Consider the following 22,504-nt stretch of genomic DNA (forward strand, 5'->3'; position numbering starts at 1 on the left):
CCCTGCACCACGATAGGAATTCCCTCAATATTTTTTTAAATTGGGAAGGAGTCCTGGGACTAAAAAGCTTGAGGATTGCTCCAGCCGTCTGGACTCCAGTCACTTCTCTTTCCAGTCAGTCTTGACTCTGCACAAGACTTACACTCTACCAAATCAATACATCTGAAACAACTGCTCACTTTATCACCGCTGCTTCACGGCTCAGTCCACTGTTCTCTGCACAGTGAATCTCTACACACCCTGGCATTGCATTGTAGGGTGTTTTACGTCTTTTATAATGTGATCCAAAAGTCACATTTCGTCTTCTGTCTCATGAGGGTTGCTCTCATTCCTCTGCATTTCAGGCGGCATGTTCCCCCAAACACCCTGTGTCCTTTCCTGTCTTTTGCCATTTATCACACTTGTAACCCTGCCTGGAATGCCATCTCCCTATTGTCAAAATTAATTTCAACTTTGATAGTGAGTCTTTATAGTGTTTACCAGATTCTGTCTTACATTAGTTATTTACATGCATGCCTTTACAAGTGTTTATATTAGGTATAATAAAATGTAATATATTACATCTGTGTAATCCATCAGGTTTATAAAATTCTTTCATGTGTCTGTCCCTTTTTTTTTTATTATTCTTATAGTGTTTAGGGAGGTACGTAAGACAGGTGTTATTAATGCTATTTTAAAGATAAGTAGAATAAAACTCAGAAAGTTTACGTGGTTTGTCTGAGGTCCCATAATTATCAGGTAGGAGAACCTCAGTCCTTTGGGGCACTGAGCTACAGGGGTCTTCCTGCTCTGTCACATTTCTTCACTGTCAGCAGGATGGAAACTTATGTACTTTTTCATTTAATTTTTACTATACCCTACATACCAGTCAACCCATTGAGGTAGGTAGTAGCATTTCCATGTCATGTATGAGAAAATTGAGCCTTAGGAGGATTATTGTAAGACAGGGCACCAGGACGTGAACTCCTGCCTTTTCTTATCCTCTATTCTGAGCTGGGCTTCTTGCCAGATTATGACTCTGTGGCTTTCACAGGTCCTCTCAGAGCTTTCCCGTCTTAGGTTTGTTAAGCATGAGGAGTAAAGACTAGCCTAAAGTCTCTTTGTTCAGAATCTGTCATCTTGAATTTTCTGATTAGCTAAACTTTATTTGTACCACTCATGGTGAAAATTTCACAAAAAAAAAAGGCTTATTTAGTAATTTTATTTTAGGCAGTATCTGGCAGTTGTATTCAAAGACAAACCCCTGGAGTTATGGGATGTTAGGACTTGTACCATTCTTCGAGAAATGTCCAAAAACTTCCCTGCGATAACTGCTTTGGTAAGTTACAAGTTTAAGTACTCAACAGTTTATTTAGTCTCGGTACGTATATATGTGGTAAATGTTTTTCTTTCGCTGGAATTGAAATCATTACTGCTACGTATTTTCTTGTCAAAAATGTGTGTTGAGAGAAGGCGAATCTAACTAAATGGAGATACCTCTTATTTTCTTAGATAGGTTAAGCTAGTATTTGATTAGTGCAATTCCAATTAAAATTTTATTTAGATATTTTGAAGAACATGATAAACATATTCTAAGGTATTTATGAAAAAATAAAGGTCATAATAGCTACGTCAACCTTGCAAAAGAGAGGAGTAATGTAGGAGGGATGGATGGGGGTAGGACCTGTCCTACCCTGTGCAGTAGCTGTTATAAAACCACAGAAATAAAAACAACGCCATGTTGGCCTGAGAAAAGGAAATGGATCAACATATAACAAAGAGCTCATTAACAGACCAACGGATATTTAGGAGCTTAATATACAGTAAAAGAGTATGAAACTACAAGGGGAGGGCACACTGTTTAGTAGACGCATTGGGAAAACCATCTCACTCTATGGAGAAAACTCCTAGGTCTCTGCATAGGTCTGTGTTCAAGATATAAATGTAAAAAAAGGTAAGGCTATAAAACTAATATAGTCAAATATAGAAGAATAGTTTTGTATCCTGGGGGCAGAAGAGGCTATCAGAAGCTCAAACCAAAAGGCAAACAAACCAGTGATGAGTTCGAATGTATCAGGATTGACGCCTTCTATCCCATGGAGAATACCAATGTTAAATATAGAAGGTAAGTGGAAAGAAGAAATTTTCCAGCATTTAAAACGGACAGAGGACTAACTAATCCATCTAAGGGATTAGCTGTGTGGGAACTCCTGCAGTGAAGCCCCAGGAGCCCCAGTGGAAGGATGAGCAGTTAATGAACATGAACGGCAGAGAAACCTAAAAGGCCAGCAGGCTTGTGAACAAATATTCAGACTCATCAGTTTTGAGAGGTGTGGAGTGAAAGAGCCCCGATACACCTTTCAGGCTAACAAATTGGAGAACCAGACAGCATCCCCTGGGGGTATCGTATGGGCTGTAGGAATCCTTAATGCACTGCTGGTGGGAATGTAGACCAGTGAAAGCCACTGTGCAGAGTAAGCTGTGCTTGAGCAAACGCAGACATCCTCTGTGCTCCAGCCGGTCGGCCTCTGGTCACCTAAGAACTTTTGTGAGAGTATTGACTGCAGTGTTTTTTGTTCTGGTGGGAGTAAGGAGGCAATCTGGTGTTCTCTGCTGGGAGAACAGACTGAAAATTGGCGGGTACACCCATGGAGTGTTATGTAACATTCAGAAATAACAGAGGTGGGGCTTCAATACCTTGGCTGAGTTAAAAGAGTTAGAAACAAGTTGAGGTACATAACACAGTACTCTTTGTGTACATCACGAATCCATACGTGTAAAATACCCCCATGTCAGGAATTTATACATGGGAGAGGATATTAGATTAAATCCGCTAGAATCAGCAGGAAGAAATAAATAAAAGGAGAGGTTTGGGGTGGACTTAACAGATCACTGCTGGGCCGCGATGGAGGGTGGACTTAACAGATCACTGCTGTGCACCTAAGGGGAGGCGGGAGGGGAGAGGTAAGGATAGCAGGTACCATAATTAAATGTATTATTTTCATTTTGTTAAAAACCGAGAGCCTCGAAAGTTTAAACCTTTTGGAGTTTTTACCTTAATCTCTAATTGAAGATTAGAGGTAGAAGGAGATAGAGGTAGATTATTAAAATCTTCTGTCATAAGCTCTAATAAAAATGCACTGTCAGTCTTTCTTTAAAAAGTAAAACCTAAAACAAACCGGGGATTCATGTGTAGCACTAATACGTGATGCGGGGCAGGGGCGAGTACGCCCAGCTCTTGGGGAAGGAATATTTGACAAAGAAACAGCCCTCATGGGTGTATCTGTCTTTGCTTCACAGGAGTGGTCACCGTCTCACAACTTGAAGAGCCTGAGAAAGAAGCAGCTGGCTACCCGAGAGGCCATGGCCCGCCAGACCGTGGTGTCAGATACAGAGCTGAGTGTCGTTGAGTCATCTGTGATCAGGTGCCCTGGGTCCCCCAGGGTGATATCCAAGTCACAGTTGGGAACTTGACCGTTGGCATCCCGAGGCATCTCTCGTGTGCTTTATTTGAAGTGTTAGTACCTACCCCTGTCACTGAGGAGTCGGTTCTGTTACTGCACTGCTTGGTGCAGGGTGCAGCAACAGCAGGGGCTGTGATGTCCGCACGTCAGCACCCTTCAGTGACTGGGCATGCTCAGTGCCCTTCTCTTCCGGAGACATCACCTGCTGAGATGCAGATGAGTGTAGCACGGACATCCAGGTGGATCATACTGTCATTTATGTTCACCAGAGAAAAGGTGTTAAGCTCTAATTTATATGCCATCCCATCCCCACCAAATTTACAAATAGAGAACTTCGGAGGGAGCGATAGGTAGAGGTAAGACCTCTGTTCCTCTGAGGAACCTTCTGCGCAGAAACAGTACAGAGGCTTTTTTTCTCGTGTAAAGTCTAGGTCACTGTGTTCTTCTGTATGGGGTACACCTTCTCTCATGGTCCAAGGAGCTGTTTTCCTGCTGCCTATTATCGCCAGGCAAAGATTAGTCTCAGCCTTTTTTTGTGTGTGTAATGGTTTTGTCCTCCTGTTAATGCATCTATATTTGAGGCGAGGTAATTAATTCTGTCACTCTAGGGAAAAGAAATATCTTTATCTTGTTTTTCTCTATCCCAAAGCTTGTTGCAGGAGGCAGAAAGTAAATCTGAACTCAGTCAGAACATCTCTGCCCGGGAGCATTTTGTGTTTACTGATAATGATGGCCAAGTTTATCATCTCACTGTTGAAGGAAACTCAGTGAAGGACAGTGCTCGGATTCCACCAGATGTGAGTCTAACCTGTGGTGAAGGCTGCATTACGATCTTTTTTCCGAGATCTTACTGCTTCTGTATCCAGCGAAGCCATGGTTAAGTTGAAAAGCTATTTCAGAAAAGTCGAATGTAAATAAACTTTACTGAGGGGATATTATCATTGATTAAACTTGCTTCGTGCTGCTAGACGAGAGCATGGTAACTGTTTTGATTAAATACTTACCATGTGCTATTCATTTTTATCCCCTGATAATCCATAAGGAATTATTTCCATTTTAGCTATGACAAGACTGAGGGAGATAGGTACCTTTCCCCACTTCCCCAGCCTCGTGATGTGGCAGAGCAAAGTTTTAAACCCGGCTCTCTGTCTCTGACTCCAGCCTCTCCTTTTTCCATTTCAAGCATTAGCCCGAAAGGTTTGACTTGAAATCTAGTATTACTTTGTGGTGATAGTAAGCAAGTTGTAGGTGTAAAGGTGTTACTAATATTTACTAACGTATATACCCTCCCATGGCCTTGTGGAGTTCTCTAACGAAGGTTTTTTGTATTTAATAATTTATGTCAGCGTTTATCTCACAGGTTGTTTTAAGGAAAATGTTTTTTTAATTAATACTACTATAACCCTTAGTGTAGGCTGGAGATGTTCTCTATGTATGTTCTAAATATATGTATGTAAAGTGCCATCTAAAAATGGAATGTTCCCGTCGTGGCTCAGTGGTTAACGAATCCGACTAGGAACCATGAGGTTGCGGGTTTGGTCCCTGGCCTTGCTTAGTGGGTTAAGGATCCGGCGTTGCCATGAGCTGTGGTGTGGGTCGCAGACGCGGCTCGGATCCCGCGTTGCCATGGCTCTGGTGTAGGCTGGCAGCTCTGATTGGACCCCTAGCCTGGGAACCTCCACGTGCTGTGGGAACGGCCCTGAAAAGACAAAAATAAATAAATAAATAAAAGTAAAAAATATAAAAATGGAATGTTTTGGTTAGATCCAACCCCTGTATTTTGCAGGTGGCTCCGAGTCTTGAGAGGGGGCAGTGAGGATGTTGGTGGGGGCGGGAGGCCCCACCTCCCAGATGGCTCACTCACACGGCTGTTGCCAGCAAACCCTGGCTGTTGTGAGAGGCCTCGCTTCTTCCTCAGTGCACTTCTCCGCAGGGTTTTGTGAGTGTCCTCAGATGGGGCAGCTCGCTTCCTCCAGAGCTCCGGGAAGTGATCTAAGAGCACAAAGAAAGCCCAGTGGAAGTCACATTTCCACAGTGTGCTCTTGGTTCCCTGGCCAGCCCTGTTCTCTGGGGGAGGTGACTACCCCGAGGCTTTGATACCAAAGGCAAATACCAAATCGGGGGCCTTGTAGGGGCGAGATACCACATCTATCCCTTATTCACAACTTTAGAAGAATCGTAGGCACCCAGACAACGTTCATTACTAAAAAGAGAAACTAACATGGGAAAGTTCTCGTCAAATTGTAATTTCATTTTTACTGTTATGTAGAGTAAGTCATATCTGAAACTTAGTAGTGTCTGGTTTTTTTTTTGTTTGTTTGTTTTTTGTCTTTTTTTTTCCTAGGGCCACACCCTCAGCATATGGAGGTTCCCAGGCTAGGGGTCCATTTGGAGCTGTAGCCGCCAGCCTGCGCCACAGCCACAGCAATGCCAGATCCGAGATGTGTCTGTGACCTACACCACAGCTCACGGCAACGCCGGATCTTTAACCCACTGAGCAAGGCCAGAGATTGAACCCACATCCTCATGGGTCCTAGTTAGGTTCTTTACTGCTGAGCCACTATGGGAACTGTAAGTAGTGTCTATTTTGAACTCTAATATTTTTTACTAGTTTAAAAGGTTGAAAACAACGCAAATGTGGAAGATGGATATTTGGTAGTTACATAGAAAAAGTAACCTAACTTTAAGTATGTTAAAGAGTGTGGACATAAGAATCGCAGGGTAGTGAGCTGTCCTTTGGAAAACCAGTTTGCTCGCTTAGTCATATTCAGAGCGCCTTCCTTAGACCTCAGAGGAGGTCCCATCTGAATCCCCCGGTGCCACTTGCAAACAGCTCAGTGTATGTTTCGGATCATGTCACATTTGAGATTAGAGTGAAAAAACCATGAATAATTTTTGAGGTTCTCTTTCTCCCCACCCTAAAAACAGTTGAAAACTTTTGAACAGACACATGACTTTTCCTTTTTGTAAGTGCTTCTTTTAGTATGATAATTGGGCCACTCAGCTTTAAGATTTTCTACCTCTTTCTGTAGAGAGGTGAAGTCAAGATGTTAGCAAGTCTCTGTTCTGCCTGCCAGATCCTTTGCTCCACAGCTAGAAGCAGCTTCCTTAGGGGTGACCAGCCTAGTAAGGAGAGAGCCTCCATTGAAGTTAGTTCATCTTTAGAGCAGATTGTTTTTAGGGAAAGAGAAGTTAGCATCTACTGTATGATACATGAGAAATTGGTTTGGGTTCACTATTTTAATTATCAGTAATCAAAATACTTCTGAGTGACTAATATGTAGAATTTAGACAGAGGCTTTGTTTATTTTATCCTTCTCCCAAATGTGAAGCATTAACATTTGTTTTCAGTTGAAATGTTCCCTCTGAGTTTTGGCCCCAGAATTGTAGAGTGCACAAAAATAATAAAAAGAAAAACACTTGATATGTTTTAAATTATGTTCTCATAGAGCGTGTATAGTGGGCTGACTGCCTTTATTCAGAAAATTGGAACCGTCGGCAAGAATGATGAGCTCTGCTTTGTTGCCAGCCTTCCTTCTGATCTTTTGAATATCATGTTTTACATGAGGGCAACATATCAATGTCAACTAATAATACTCCGCTGAGTTTTAAATCTTACATTGGTTCTCTTGGGATTATTGGGAGGCACAAAGGGAGTTTGTGCCACATCCTCTGAAAGCACGTAGCTCTCTCCATATGGCTTATATCCCATCAACAAACTCTTAGGTGGAAAAGTCTGGATTGTTTAGTTGTATGATGTGTTATTACGTTACTTGGAAGCTGGTAACACTAATTTATGGGCTAATTTAAATTTTAATATTCTAATTTTGGGAAGTTAGAAAGATTATAGAATGTAAACAGACTTTTCAAGACTGAAAAAGTAAATTTAAAGGAAAATTCTTAAACATTCTGTTAATATGGTCAGGAGAATAGGAATAAGATTGTGGAGTGTTGCTTTATACTATACAGAATTCTATGAACATAGCTTTCTAAGCTTTTTTTACTAATTGAAGTCATTAAAATACTTTTTTTTTTTTCTTTTAGTCTCTTGTCCTTTTAGGGCCGCACCAGTGGCATATGGAGGATCCCAGGCTAGGGGTCTAATCGGAGCTGTTGCTACCAGCCTATGCCAGAGCCACAGCAATGCCAGATCTGAGCCATGTCTGCGACCTACACCACAGCTCATGGCAACGCTGGATCGTGAACCCACTGAGTGAGGCCAGGGATCGAACCCACAACCTAGTCGGGATTCATTTCCTCTGTGCCACAACGGAAACTCCCAAAATACTCATTTTTAATCCAGTTTTTGATTTTGTTTCTTGACTGCCAGTAGGATTTATGCAGCATTTAGTGTGTGTGCAAGTATGTTAATAGCCAGTTTGGCAAGCCCCTGGCACTTTCTTACCTCTTAGTGTCAATACCATGAGAACTAAACTTGAACTTTCAAATTGTTCTGTAAATGAAGAAACAAGATTTTTTTTTAAGTAGAGAATAAGCTGAAAAGTAATTGAACAATATTATTTAATAGCTAACACGTATTGACTGTTTACAGTGTGGCAGGTGTGTCTTAAAGCCTTTTCCTGTAGAAACGTACTAACACTAATAGGAACTCCTCAAGTTTTATGAGCTTACCCTACTTTATTGATGATAAATCCTAGACACAGACCAAGTAAACATGCCCCAAATCTATAGCAAATTAAATGATAAAGCTCAGAGTCAAGCCCAGTCATGTGACCCAGAGCCCAGGCTCCTAAGCTGTCTGTCACACCATCTCTGTGCATGTGTTAGATCTGCAAGCTCCTTTTTTCCCACTTTGATTTATTACAGTAGTGTTTCATTCTTATATTTGTTTCCTGTGTGACTTCTCTGCAGAGGCTTCTGTGAATGCAAATTTTGCAGATGCCTTCAATATACAGTATCTCTTCATCTTCGTTATTCTAGAAGGTATCAGTGAAGCTATGAATCCCCCCTTTTTTAATTGAAGTATAGTTGATGTGCAATATCATGTTAGTTTCAGGTATACTACGTTGTGATAGATCCTCTTTTTCAATAGGAAAGTTGCTGAACAATTAGTTATGAAACAGCTTTGAGTTTCTCCCAGAATAGACTTATTTATCCTTTTGCAGTGAGGAATAACTTAGAGACAAGCGCTCTTTTCAAAGAATGTCCTTTCCTACTCTTTCAATTTTCTTTTCTCTAAAGTAGTTCTTCTTATCAAACATTGCTTCTCTGTAAATCTGGTTCAGATAGCAATATCTATCAATTGAAATCTTCTACTTTTTCTTGTTGAGATCAAAATAACAGATAGCTTTTTTAGTGTCTGAACTGTTAGTGTTTGATGGTGTTCATACTGAAGCAAAACCGATTTATAATTTTTATTAAAATATCTTATTTCATCACAGTTATTAAATAAAAATATTTCTGTTATGACCGCTTATAGGTGGTGAAATTGATGCTTTGTTGCTGTTTTCTAGGGAAGTATGGGTAGTATTACCTGCATCGCTTGGAAAGGTGATACTTTAGTTCTTGGAGATATGGACGGAAATTTAAATTTTTGGGATTTGAAAGGCAGAGTATCCAGGTATGAGTCAAGAATGCAGTCGTGTTATTTGTTTTAAAAAACAAAAACAAAAACCTTTCGATGTGATTCCATTGGAGACTTATGACTTCTTAATAAGTGGAGTCACTAAATACAGTCATGTGTGTCTTGGACTGTTGGATTTCCTGTCACTGAACTGGGGAGGAAGGGCCTTGAGCCAAACTTTGGGTCATTCATAGAAGACCTTCACCCGCAGGTGGCCCATGCAGAAGTGCTGGGACATTATTCCAGCTGTTGTTAAAGAGTAGACCTTTTCTGTCATATGTGGCCCTTGTCCCAGGAAGTAGCGTGATTGTCCCATCATGTCACTAGACCTCATCAAAAACAGGAATAGAGGAGTTCGCGCTGCGGCTCAGCAGAAATGAATCTGACTAGCATCCATGAGGACACAGGTTCGATCCCTGGCCTCACTCAGTGGGTTGAGGATCCAGCGTTGCCATAAACTTGGTATAGGTTCACAAACACGGTTCAGATCTGGCATTGCTGTGGCTGTGGCGTAGGCTGGCAGCTATAGCTCCAATTCAACCCCTAGCCTGGGAACCTCCATATGCCAAGGGTGCAGCCCTAAAAAAAACAAAACAAAAAAATGTAGAAATAGAGACATTGGGCATATTTCTCAGTGACGAAATACTGCTCTGCTTCATACTGGTATTTTTGTTTCTGTTTGTCCTCAGAGGAATACCTACACACCGAAGTTGGGTGAGGAAGATTCGTTTTGCCCCTGGTAAAGGAAACCAAAAATTAATAGCAATGTACAATGATGGAGCTGAAGTGTGGGATACTAAAGAGGTAGGCCCAGCCCCACGTGGGGAGTGCACTGCATGTGAAGCGGCGGGTCACAGGAACCGTGTGTTTTTTCCTTCCTTCTGATTGAGAAATGACAACTGTATAATGGATTTGTCAAGCTTCCTCCTCTTTTTTTTTTTTTCCTTTTTTCTTTTTTCTTTTTTTTTTTCTTTTTTGCTGCACCTGTAGTTTGTGCAAATTCCTGGCCAGGGATTGAATCCGTGCCACAGCAGCAACCCAAGCTGCTGTCGTGACTATGCTGGATCCTTAACCCACTGAGCCACAAGAGAACTCCTTGTTGAGCTTCTTAAAACAGTCTTCTTCCTTTAGAATTTTTCTTTTACGGTATTTCTGCTCTCAAGGTGACCGCTCAACAAATTTTTAATGTTATCACTATCTTTGGGACCTTTAAAATGCAGTCTACCTGTGGAAGCTAGATTGGCAAAGACTGTTCAGTTTTAAATGTGAGCCAGCTAGCCTGGGAACTTCCATATGCCTTAGTGTGTCCCTAAGACACACTAAAAAGGCCAAAAATAAATAAGATAAAATAAAATAAAATATAAAAAACATGATCTGGGCTTGGCCACAGCCACTGTCTTCCATTGGCTGTTTAATCTGGAGTGATAATCATCTTCCTTTTCTTTATGAAACTGACAGTCACATTCACTCTTGCAGGTTCAGATGGTGAGCAGTTTAAGAAGTGGAAGAAATGTCACCTTTCGGATATTGGACGTGGACTGGTGCACGTCAGACAAAGTGATCCTGGCCTCAGATGATGGGTGTATCAGAGTCCTGGAGATGTCCATGAAATCCACGTGTTTTAGAATGGATGAACAGGAGTTAACCGGTATGGAGTTCCAGGGAGGAGCTGCTTCTCTTTCCTTTCAGTCTTGCTGTCTGGGAATCTGAGTTGAAGAAAATGTATTAACTTAAAGCCTCAGTGTTTTTACTGCTGAGCTGCTGGACTCTTTGTAACTGCAGACGGCAGTCGTTCCCAGCTCTGCTTTACTGAGTGCTCCTTCCTTGACCTTCTTGAAAGCTTTGTCAGAGATCACTGTTGACGTTTATAAAAATGTCTTCTTCGGACATTTTTAGGAGAACTCAGCAGAGAACATGAACCTGGTGATAAAGTGCTACTGGCTTTTTAACAGTGAGCCTTCTGTCTTTCACAACCATATATATCCTAGAGAAGTCATTTGGAAAGTGTTCTGAGAATGATGCATTTTGATGCCTATCTTGTGACTTGTTAAAGGGCCAGTCAAAACAAAATTAGATGATTGTGTTACCTTACCCTTTTTTGTATGGTTGTTTTGAGAATTTTTTTTACCAGAATGAAAAACATTTTAGTAAAAATAACTCCCATGTGACTTTAACAAAAGAATGAGAAGATTGTGAATGAACCCACCAATCTATTTGAAAATCAGTTTTTGTCTGATGAAATGGCAGTGTTCATCCTGGGAAAATACTTTCAGACAGAGAAAGATATTCTGATCTAAGTGGAGCAAAGCAGGGTCCTTCCTGCCTTGGGTTCTCCGGGCCCACCTTTGTGTACACTCTAAGTGGTCTGATCTGTAAAAACCACGCAGAAGAGACTCGTTTAGTCATTTATTGAGTTTCATCATAGACAGTGTCCACTCTGGGAATTGTCTGTACCTTGGTAAAGTCAGTCTTTGGTGCATTCAGAAACAGTAACGTTTTGAAAACCTGCTTCTTCCTGTTGCGAGGCACTAGCAGTTGTTGCAAATGTTGCTTGGGCTACCTTTAACTTGTGTTGGGGTGCTTCTGTTTTTGTCACTGCCACTGTATTTGGGAACCACAGTTTCTTACTCTGTAACTGTGACTGCTGACTGGCGAGACGGAAATAAGAGCCCTGCATTCCCACATCTGCCCTGGAGACACCTCCTCCCAGGGAAGGACAAGCGTAAATTTTCATTGTAAACCTAAAGTCACTGAGGAACTTGGGGGATGGTTTTTCTTTTAATTTAGGTAAGAAGGAGTGTGCAAATATAATGTAAATGTTTGAGAAGCTTTTCTCTGACCTTTAATTTAAAATCTGAGTCTAAAAATCTCCAAAGCCAAGGTAGCATGTTTTTAAATTAAACTGACTGCAAAATTAGAGCCCATTGTTAACCCGCTTTTAATACCGTGCTTGAACATCTAACCTGCAGCCAGACTTTAGATTACAGTTTCCTTTTAAAGTTTTCCTAATATTGAAAACAAAGAAAAAAAAATCATTCCTATCCAGTCTCTAGTGGCACCATCTCAGCCAGAAGAGAAGATTTTTAAATAGTAGTGGGGAGAGGTCAATAAAATTGTGCATATATTCCACAAATTGAACTTTACACTGAGAACAGCACTAAAAACTGGTGATAGTGTAAATATGGGGTTAGGAAAAAGATGTGTGTGTGTTTGCTGTCAGATATGTGTTGATTCGATCTTGGAAAACTATGGTATGTTTCTTTTCTGAGGCATTAGAAATATATTTTGGATTTGCTGATGTGGGATAAAAATAAAATTATTTTAGGCCCTATGCATTGATACAATACTTAATATATTTTCTTCAGTTTTCCTTGGTGACAAGTAGAGAAAATCATGATGTATTGATTCGATCTGTCCATTTTCCTAGAATAGTTCGGTCTTCTTTCTCTCCTCCTCCCTTAGGTACATTTGTGTGACAGTGCCCCCCCCCCGCCCCCCGCTGTGAAGGGGCAGGTTAGACGAATGTAGAAAACTAGAATCTGTTTTTACGTTAGAGAACTCTTATTTCCTGCTGCCTTATTATCGGGGGCATACAATAGGATAAAACAATCTTAACATTCTTTTTAGCAGCTTATCTACAAGGAATCCAGGAGCATGAGGCTCGTTTAGTAACGTTTCCTATGATGCTGTGTCCATGCCCTTTGAATACTATCAACGTGTCCTCAGAGACTCTTCAGTCTCCCTTCCTCCCCAGCTCTTAGCCCGCGTATCTCAAGTAGCGCTCACAGCGAATAGACTTTCGGTTGCCACCAGATTCACACATTGTTCTCTGCTGACTTCTCTGTAAACTATCTACAGCTGAAGCTTCATAGTAGTAAAAAATTGTAATTATTAAAAGCAAAAAAAAAACACCAAAAACCCTCTGCTTTTTGTCCAGAGCCTGTGTGGTGCCCTTATCTCCTCGTTCCAAGGGCCTCCCTCGCCTTAAAAGCCTTCTTGTTACATCAGCCCTGGAACGGACGATATTCTTTGGACGTTTCTCACATGTAAGTTTTTTGTATTTTTGTCTTCCTTTCTTTTTTTTTTTTTTTTTGGTCTTTTTGCTGTTTCTTGGGCAGCTCCTGTGGCATATGGAGATTCCCAGGCCAGGAGTCTAATCGGAGCTGTAGCCACTAGCCTACGCCAGAGCCACAGCAACCTGGGATCCGAGCCACGTCTGCGACCTGCACCACGGCTCACGGCAACGCACTGAGCAAGGGCAGGGATCGAACCCGAAACCTCATGGTTCCTAGTCGGATTCGTTAACCACTACACCACGACGGGAACTCCTTGTCTTCCTTTCTTAACGGATTTAAGATGGTAGGACACTCATGAAAACCTGCAGTGGCCTGTACTCCAGGCTTAAGGACTCTGGCAGATGTGGCTCTTGTTTCCACGCCTCCAGACTGGGACTTGGGGGAAGTGTGGGTCTGCGGGCAGCTGTGAGGACACAGGCTGCTCTCAGGGCTGTGCAGTCGTCTTAACAGTCCGAACATGGGGCATAATGAGTGTGAAGAGGGCCACATGAGGCCAGGAGGAATTTGGGGACAAGATCACATCTTCTTAAAAGCAGCAGGAAGGGGCCTACTTCAAAGGTATTTTATGTTTTATAGCCTGTCTCATTGCAAAAATACCTCCAGAGAATATTAGTGGTTATTCGTTAAACTATCGCAAGTGTTACAGGACTTTTGCCATGTGGAATGCACAGATAGGCGTGGATTAGGGGAACTTAAAAAATAATAATGGGCGGAGGTGGTTTGTTCTCCAAGAAGTTTCTCCTGGAGAAATGAATGTTCATTTTGCAGAACAGAGCAAGCAAATTCCTGTAGTCGTTGCTAAGTTCCTTAATAACATGAATCTAAACCTGATAGTTTTTAGGGTTTCACTGATAAATCTTGGGGTTTCTTGAAAGCCAGAGACCTTCTGTGCTCCTTTCTTATTTTTTTCTAAATAAGATAAAGGCAGATATTAGAGAGGATGGGTAGGTTCCTGAGTAGACTGTTGATATTTTGGTCGACAACTAGGTTTTTAACCTGGACTAAAGAAGTTTTTTGTTTGTTTGTTTTAAATTAATTCACCTTTTTTCCGGTGAGGAAATAAATGCTTTTAAATGAAGAGAAAATGAACTCATTTCAAATCTTTTCTTGGTACAGTGATTATCCAGAAAATGAAGAAATAAAGAATCTCCTTCAAGAGCAGTTGAACTCACTGTCTAAGTAAGCACTCAATTTACATTTTATTAGAAGATAAGACTATGAAAAGGAAAAGTGTAATGATTTAGGCTTTTTAAAATTGAAAAAAAAGCTTTGCTTTAGAAAATATGAGTGGCCCACGGGGAGATGATTCTATTCACAGAGGTTTGTTTCCCTTTAGAATCTCTGTCTTGTAGAAGTATTGGACTGCTCTGGTCTCGTGCCAGGGCCGGAGTGGAAGCTGCGGGGTGAGCGTCCTTGTAGCTCAGCCCGGCTCCACCGCAGCCCCTGCGAAGCCTCGTGGTAGAGGATGGACACAGGGCTTTCCTCTCCTCCAGCGAGCTCTCCGTGTCAGGTGCTGTGTGTGCACAATTCTGGCTAAGAAATTAATAGGCTCCCTGGAGCCAAGAGCCTTTAAAAATACGTCCTGGGAATAATATTGGCAAGGAAGTAGAAAACGATGGGTCCACAAGGAGTTCTTGGCAAAGCAAACATATTTTTTCAATTGAGAATGTTTCACGTATATTTTAATATTTAATAAGTTAACAATAATGGAATATTTCATTGATGTCAAAATTAAAATAATATTTTGTTTTCTCTATTTCAAAGATAACATTTATGTTTAAATGGAAAAGAATAGATTTAAAGACTGATCTCCCCTTCTTCCTGATTTATCAATATATTTGGCTATGTTGGAAATAATCAATTTATAAAAACACTAGTCCTTCTTCCTTAAGTATTTCATTTTCTGAATATTTTCAAAAATAAATTCTGAATGCCTCTTCTCTGCAGTATAAACTATTCCTGATTATTAGCAAAATCATTTTATCAACAACAACATTCTTGTTACTATGGTTAGGCAACTGTTTATATTTTTCAAAACGTGAGTTGAGTTACTTCAAGAAGGTAAATCAGAATTACAGCCTTAAGCTGTGGTGGGTAATGGGTACTGCTCCAAGCCTTGATACACTCCAAGCCCTATCAACTTTTGCAGTTTCAGGGTCATGGCAAAGTGACTTATTTTCTAAGTTCTGAACATACCCTTTGATTAGAAGTTTCCATTTTAAGAGTATATTGATTTATCTCCTTTATGCTGGATTCAAAATTTTTGTCTTGCCTTTGTCTGGGTTCCTGTCTGCAGTGACATCAAGAAACTCTTGCTCGATCCAGAATTCACTCTCTTGCAGAGATGCCTGCTTGTCTCAAGGTAAGACTGATTGAAGTGTTCTGAGTAAAAGACCGGCAATTTCAGGTTCACTCATTTCTCTTACTGAGGGTTGTTAGTTAAGACCAAACTCTTTTAAATCTTAGAAAATATATCAGTTCATCCTTTATATTTGGCTCACAATTAATTTTGAAAGCATTACTACCCAGAGGGGAAATGCATTTCAGACATGAGATCTAGGCCTTCTCTGTTGCACAGACTCCCTCCTGCAGACAGACAGCTTTTTAAAACATCACCTACCAAGGGCATGTCCTTAAATTACAAATAAGTTATATTTAGAAATAATAACCTACTCATTCTTCCTGTACAGGAGAATCGTCCCTTGTTTTTAAAAACAAAACAAAATGACGGTTCCCTCCACTCCCCAGAGAGTAAACAGCCTGTTATTTCCACACCTTCTCTAGTCAGTTAAACCAGAGGCGCTTCTTCCTTAACTAGTCCTGAGTGAAAGGAATGCTAGTGGCAAACCAGGTAAACAGTGGCCCAGCTTCAGAACCATGGTGTTGCTCTCGGCACAGAACAGAGGGAGGTTTGGCTCCGAAGGGGCCCCGTGGCGTCTGAGACCCAGTAACAGGGCTGGAGGCCTTGCTGCCTCCCCCGCTCCCCGGCCTCCACGTGGTCCTTCAGGCCACAGCACTGGGCTCCCAGCCCGCAGGCCCCCACGCGGGCCCCGCTCTGCTGTGTGCGCTCAGTGGAAGCTCGGTTTCACCCTCGCCAGGCTGTACGGGGACGAATCGGAGCTGCACTTCTGGACGGTCGCCGCCCACTACCTGCACAGCTTGTCCCAGGAGAGGGCAGCGAGCACGACGGCGGCGAGAGCACCCGCCCCGCGGGACAGAGTGAACAACCCGCTCGATATATGTTATGACATCCTCTGTGAAAACGCCTATTTTCAGGTACTCTCTTCATATATTAAAACCGTTAAAGCTCTGTCTTTGCACGTATCTTAAACCTGGGGAGCTTCTGAAGTAAAGGCCCCGTAATAGAAATGAGTCCCTTGGCACAGTCACATAAAAAAGGCCTGACTCAGGACTTGAAAAGCTCATAAATGCTTACTGGGCTTTTTAATAGACACTAAAATTTTATTATTAACAGTCTTTTAATTTTTGTTGGTCTTAACATTGTTTAACTTGGTTCATTTTACTTTTCCCAGTTTATTAATTTTCTGCACCTAACAAGTACTTCATCTACTTGGCTTGAATTTGCTGTTCTGTGTATATAAAGTTAGCTTCGTAATTGTTTAACCTCCACGAGAGGACAAAATTACACACAGCGACTTTCCTCCCAGCTCGACTGAAGTGCCAGATTCTGTAAGCAGGCACACTTGCACACAGATGATATATTTCAACATTTTTTCTTCCCAGATTCTTATTAAATTGTTGAATTTCTGTGAAGTTGATGATCTGATAACTCAGAAGTCAGAGTAATGTTTTGACTTTTAAGTAAAATTTAAATAATGCAAAAGCCTTAAAATCCAGGCTCAATTTTCTCTCTCTCTCTCTTTTTTTTCTTTCCTACTCTAGAAATTTCAGCTGGAAAGGGTTAACCTCCAGGAAGTGAAACGGTCAACTTATGATCATACGAGAAAATGTACAGACCAGCTACTTCTCTTGGGTCAAGTACGTCAGTTTTTATAACTTTTTTTTGTCTCAGAGAGTTGCCAGTTTTTATAACTTTTTTTGTCTCAGAGAGTTGCCAGTTGATTAGTATTTTACAGCATCGCTTGTAGCTCTCTCTCTCTCTCTCACACTCACACACACACACACACAGACATACACATACATTTCTAGCATTTCCCTGAAAGTGTGAGTGTAAATTTATGCTTTCTTTCAAAATACGCCTAACAAACGTTCTGAGAAGCAAAATTACATGGTTAACCAGCTTGTAATTTTGGCTTCCATAATGTCACATGAGGCCTCACTTGTTTTGTTTTTATGTCTCTGAATTGACTGGTGCAAAGCTTCAGTAAGCACCTGCCTAAACCAGACTGTGGTTTTACATTTGTCCTGAAGAAGCAGTGCTGTACTTTTTGTTCAGCTTGTGTGTATATAAACAGTGTTCGTGAGCAATTTTTGAAAATGAAAGTCTTCTTTAAGCTAAAACTTCCGTGTTCCTGATTATGAATTTTAAAAAGTTATGGTAGAGGACCGTAGTCGCATAGTCAGAAGAACTGTTTCTCTCATTAGACAGACAGAGCTGTGCAGCTGCTACTGGAAACAAGTGCCGAGAACCAGCATTATTATTGTGACTCACTGAAAGCCTGTTTGGTCACAACGGTCACCTCGTCAGGCCCCTCGCAGAGCACCATTAAGCTGGTGGCAACTAATATGATCGCCAATGGGAAGCTGGCAGGTAAGACGGCCTTCATGGATGTGTTTGTCACTGTTCTGGAAAATCGGATCCCTTCCTAGGAAGGAATCTGCTTGTAAGGAATGTTTCTTTTATGTAAATACAGCTGGAGAGAAATAGAAGGGTTACTGCTAGCAGTTTATAAGACGACCATGTATATTCAGTCGTCTAAACCAGAGCATGTTTGAAGTGTAGAAGGAGCACTGTCAATAGTTGCCAAGACTGGAGGCGTAAATGGGACAAACCTGGGCACCTTAAGTCATGAAAACCGGTGCGTGAGGGGGGTGTTTCTGGTGTATTTTCTGGACTGTATTTGTGCTCCCAGCCCCGGTTGCTTGAGTGGTAACACTCAAACTTTGTTTTAATATTTTATTTTAAAATACACGTCAGTCATGTCTCCAGCAGGTATAAAATGTGCAGGATCAAGTCAGATGGTGACTTTACTCTTCAGTGACTCGTGAGAGGGACAGCTGCAGTGTCACTGGCAGGGCCGCTGTTTTGTCTTCCAGAGGGCGTCCAGCTGCTATGCCTCATCGACAAAGCTGCGGATGCCTGCCGCTACCTGCAGACCTACGGCGAGTGGAACCGGGCAGCCTGGCTTGCAAAAGTAGGTCATCCTCGTAGTGCCTTGAACACTTGGGATAGAAAGTTCAGGCTTGAATTTTTTTTTTTTTTTTTTTTAACTTTTTAGGCATACGGTAGTTCCCAGGCCATGGGTCGAAGCAGACGCCACAGCCACGGCAGTGCAGGATCCAAGCCTTGTCTGTGACCTACATACAGCATAGCTCACGGCAACACTGGATCCTTAACCCACTGAGCGAGGCCAGGGATCGAACCCAGATCCTCATGGATACTAGTGGGTTCTTAACCTGCTGAGCCACAATGGGAATTGAAGTCTTGAACTTTTGACTCACTCATGATTTGGAAGCTTTTTTTGGCTGCAAAACTGCTTTGCAAATGTTTTCTTTCTTTCCTTTTTTTTCTTTCTTGTTTTCCTTTTTTGGTTGTGCCTGTGGCTTGTGGAAATTGCCAGGATCAAACCCATGCCACAGCAGTGATGATGCCAAATTCTTAACTGCTAGGCCACCAGGGATCTCTTGCAAGTATCTTCTTACAACTTTCATGCTCTTTTTCTTTGAGTATAAATTACATTTTTTTTCTTATTGCAAAATGGAACTTGCACTGGTAGCAATTAAGTGAAAGCAGCTGCCTTGTCTCCCTGCTTGGGAGTGAGCCTGGAGGACAGCCCAGAGGTGGTGCCAGGCCCGTTGGTCCCGAAGCAGAGGCTCTTCACCACTTCTGGCCACAGGGAGGCAGCAGCATCAGGGTGGTGCCTCATAACGCAGAGCCTAGCCTTTGTTTCGTAGGAAAAGATCCCATTTCGATTGACTTCTCATTTTCCTTATATACATGGCGAGGGTGTCTTTGTTTTTAACTTGGGCCTCTTTCTCAGGTTCGTTTAAATTCTGAAGAGTGCGCCGATGTTTTGAAGCGGTGGGTTGACCACCTTTGCTCTCCCCAAGTGAACCAAAAGTCGAAGGCCCTGCTGGTCCTCCTCTCCCTGGGCTGCTTTTCCAGCGTGGCTGAGACGCTTCACAGGTACGTGCGGTGTCCACGGCCGGTCAGGCTCACCCGTGATCAGTCATCTCATGCTGTCTTGGGGTCTGCCAGGTGGATGTCTGGAGTGAAAAGAAAATCATACATTTTAGGTTAAAAAAAAAAAAGAACCTAAAGGGGATGAAACAGTCTATGTTTATTCTTTTTTTGGTCCAGGAACTGTGTTATTTTCCTACCAATACGCTAGTCAAACCTAACAGGTAACCTGTTTAAAAAGAACAGCAGCGAGGTCTTTAGAGACTTGGGGACACTTCCGCTTTGAGTAGAACAACTGAGGAGACGTCTAGAAAGCAGTAGGAAGGGTGACAGAAAGCGTGGCAGGTTGTCCCCTCTGTGATACCCATCACTTACGATAGGACATGTTATTTATTTGAAACTAGAGCAGTAGGTTGAGGCAAATATGGCCAGAGATTACGTGTTAACTCTGGACGGTAGGTACATGGAGCCTTGTCCTATCTCTGTAGGTTTCTGTGTATTTCAGCGATGTCACAATTTAAGTATATAGGGACATGAGAAGTCTGCCCTCCTTCCCTCTGAGCTGGATCTGAGAAAGGTGCTGGTGTGACACACAGGACGTGAGAACGCGTACAAGTCTTTGTGCAGAGATACACCCCGGGCTGGTTCTGCCCTCAGATGCTGTTCACAACGCCTGACCCGTGTTTTGTTCTGTTGAGCAGCATGAGGTACTTCGACAGAGCGGCCTTGTTTGTGGAAGCTTGTCTCAAGTACGGGGCGATTGAAGTCAGCCAGGACACTGATATCCTTTGCTGGGATGTACGTGCGGAGGGGGAAGCAGGTGCCACGAGCGGGTCTTAGAATGCCTCTCGGCTGCGCTACCTGGGGAGAAACCATTTTATATCGAGAAAGGTCCACATTCGGACTCCCCAAAGCCAGGGAAGAGGGAGAAACCAGAGGGAAAGAATCAGAAAGGTTGTTGCAGCACCGGCATCAGCTCTAAGATGGGTGGAGAGGTAGGAGGAGGAGCCCAGATTCTGTAATACCTGTTTGAACTCAAAGAAGAAGGTAGAGGAACTCGTCTGAGAAATACAGGAGGCTGCCGCTGGAATGAACACATACCAGGAAGGATCAGGAAGAAGGCCCTGCTGTTTTCCAGAGCCAGAGTCCAGCGGGGCCTAGTCATCGTTAAGGTCGAGTCAGTCCCAAGTCCGCTGCTACTGCCCCTCAGAGAGACGCGTGGTGCAGACAGGTGCCTGGTCCTCCTCTGACCGGCAGCGCTCCCTGTCTTCCACACGCCACTTGAGTCACATGTTTTTCTTTGAAAAGAGTGGGCCTGAGAGTCCAGCTCCCAGGTCCCTGTGTTTGCAGAGGCTGTGTTCTCACTGCACTTTTTCTTGAATTGTTATCTTGGCCTCATTTCTACATGTCATGGGTTTGATTTCCTGTATATTTTTTTACGGAAAATTAAGTTGAATTCCATATCCTTATCTCGGCACGGGTGAGGCTGACACTAGGTCAGAGGAGACGTTTTGATGTCAGGACCGTGGAGCAGGGCTGTGCCCATCCCAGCACCCAGCTCTCTGGGGCTCTTGCCTTAGCACAGAGATTCTTCGTAAATAGCATCTCTCAGTCGAGCTGAGTCTGCCCCCACACTGCCAGGCTCTCAGACTTTCAGCTGGGCATGGGGCATGCACGTGAGTTTCCCTTCCGTCACCTTTCCGTCTCTGGTCCTTAGTCGCGCTTAGCCTTGGAGAAGCTGGGGCGATATGAGTTGGGTCTCGTAGCTGGGGAAGCCTTGGGCTCAGTTGGTGCAAGTGATCGAAGCATTGCACCCTTGCAGCCGGGAGTTGCCCTCCCCGGGACAGGACGAGGTGCGGGCTTCTCCCGTGCTGCCCTCCTGGGAGCCCTCAGCCCCTCCTGGGCATCCTTCTCTCCTGCCCATGAGAGCCTTGCGGAAGGAGCTCTCTTTGCCCTTGTTTTCCTTAACTGGGCTTCACAGAAACTCATCGCCGCTATATATGCAGATTATGCCCGAAGTTTGAAGAACCTCGGATTTAAACAGGGAGCCGTTCTTTTTGCTTCAAAAGCTGGAGCAGCTGGCAGAGATTTGCTGAACGAGCTGGAATCCCCCAAGCAAGAACTGACTGCACAGTGACAGGTTCTTGTGTGTAGGTGGCCGGGGTGTTGGTCTGGCTGTGGATGGTCGCAGCCCAGATGCACGAGGTTGCCGTCCCTCCGGGGGCCGTGTCACCACACGCGCTCGGCGGTATATGGACGTTTACACCGATGGAGCCAGTTCCGGGACCTGTATTTATCCGACAAAGATGGGGACACTTCAGGTTTTGTAAGTGTGTAACATTTTATACTTTTGGAGACAGAGCTTTAAGCGTCCCTGGAAATACTTTTAATTTTTTTAAATCTAAAATTCAAGCAACTGAATTGCTTTTCTCACCGAGTAGACTTAGATCCGTAGTCAGAGCAGTTTGTGAGGCCTGTTCTGGATTATGTGCCCCGCCCGTGCTTAGACAGCCACTCCATACACACCGAGAGAGAGAACCACGTGAGCAGAAGGGTGACTGACCGTGACCGTCCCTTGTTTTCTTACCTGGAAAACACAGCCGATGATTTCCTGAGTTAGGCAGTTGCTAAATTTTGTAATTTCAGGCTCATGGGCTCATAGAGAAACGTTAAGCTTTATACTTTGTCCCAGTGTGTGGGGTCTTGGATATTTTAGACTCTAACTCCTTCTATGGTGCATTACAGTAACCTCCTCTTGGAAGGCTCTGTGATTTAATTTTCTGTCCTTGTGTTCTTCCAGTGACCAAACTATATGAAATGTGACTCTTGTAAATTATTGCTGATAATTTAAATGTGTTTAACTTACAGAAATGATAAATAAAAAGGGAGTTAATCCCGGCCAGGCCTTCGTGTTCTCTGAGCTGCTGTGCACGAGGCTGTGTGCTATGCTGACGCCTCAGGAGCTGGTCCAGCCGTCCACCCTCCAACATCCAGGCCACTCTGCTGAATCCGGAGAAGCCGGGATGTGGGAACTCAGGGGTGCGGCACCGAGCACGACCAGACACCTGCAGCTGGGCTG

At 43.0% G+C, this 22,504-nt stretch overlaps 1 protein-coding gene and 1 long non-coding RNA gene across 9 annotated transcripts in view; one reads left to right on the forward strand and one right to left on the reverse strand.

The window, feature by feature from the left end:
- The window catches only part of WDR11 (WD repeat domain 11), a 55,545-nt gene extending 33,222 nt beyond the window's left edge, over positions 1 to 22,323 (forward strand). For 4 of the 5 annotated variants that reach the window (XM_084995675.1, XM_001924356.7, XM_084995674.1 and 1 more), the window contains 16 exons: positions 1,210 to 1,318; positions 3,280 to 3,404; positions 4,093 to 4,240; positions 8,918 to 9,024; positions 9,717 to 9,831; positions 10,504 to 10,675; positions 12,965 to 13,073; positions 14,220 to 14,282; positions 15,400 to 15,465; positions 16,202 to 16,379; positions 17,007 to 17,102; positions 17,670 to 17,835; positions 18,342 to 18,439; positions 19,286 to 19,431; positions 20,127 to 20,206; positions 21,405 to 22,323. In XM_084995675.1, coding sequence (XP_084851801.1) covers positions 1,210 to 1,318; positions 3,280 to 3,404; positions 4,093 to 4,240; positions 8,918 to 9,024; positions 9,717 to 9,831; positions 10,504 to 10,675; positions 12,965 to 13,073; positions 14,220 to 14,282; positions 15,400 to 15,465; positions 16,202 to 16,379; positions 17,007 to 17,102; positions 17,670 to 17,835; positions 18,342 to 18,439; positions 19,286 to 19,431; positions 20,127 to 20,206; positions 21,405 to 21,562 — 1,936 coding nt within the window. In that variant the 3' untranslated portion in view covers positions 21,563 to 22,323. Of the gene's footprint in view, positions 1 to 1,209; positions 1,319 to 3,279; positions 3,405 to 4,092; positions 4,902 to 6,000; positions 6,861 to 8,917; positions 9,025 to 9,716; positions 9,832 to 10,503; positions 10,676 to 12,964; positions 13,074 to 14,219; positions 14,283 to 15,399; positions 15,466 to 16,201; positions 16,380 to 17,006; positions 17,103 to 17,669; positions 17,836 to 18,341; positions 18,440 to 19,285; positions 19,432 to 20,126; positions 20,207 to 21,404 lie in introns of those variants that run through there. The other variant, XR_014827002.1, reaches the window with a different exon arrangement.
- LOC146397103 (uncharacterized) overlaps positions 18,961 to 22,504 on the reverse strand; it is a 458,248-nt gene continuing 454,704 nt past the window's right edge. For 2 of the 4 annotated variants that reach the window (XR_014827054.1, XR_014827052.1), the window contains exons 8-9: positions 20,451 to 21,712; positions 18,961 to 19,511 (exon numbers count right to left, since the gene is read on the reverse strand). This is a non-coding gene — a long non-coding RNA (uncharacterized LOC146397103). Of the gene's footprint in view, positions 19,512 to 19,764; positions 21,713 to 22,504 lie in introns of those variants that run through there. The other 2 variants (XR_014827055.1, XR_014827053.1) reach the window with 2 other exon arrangements.

Source organism: Sus scrofa, chromosome 14, assembly GCF_054392235.1.
Source record: "Sus scrofa isolate SSC_HxYL_T2T_F1_AM1 chromosome 14, Sscrofa_HxYL_maternal_Yorkshire_Landrace_v2.0, whole genome shotgun sequence".
NCBI lineage: Eukaryota > Metazoa > Chordata > Mammalia > Artiodactyla > Suidae > Sus > Sus scrofa.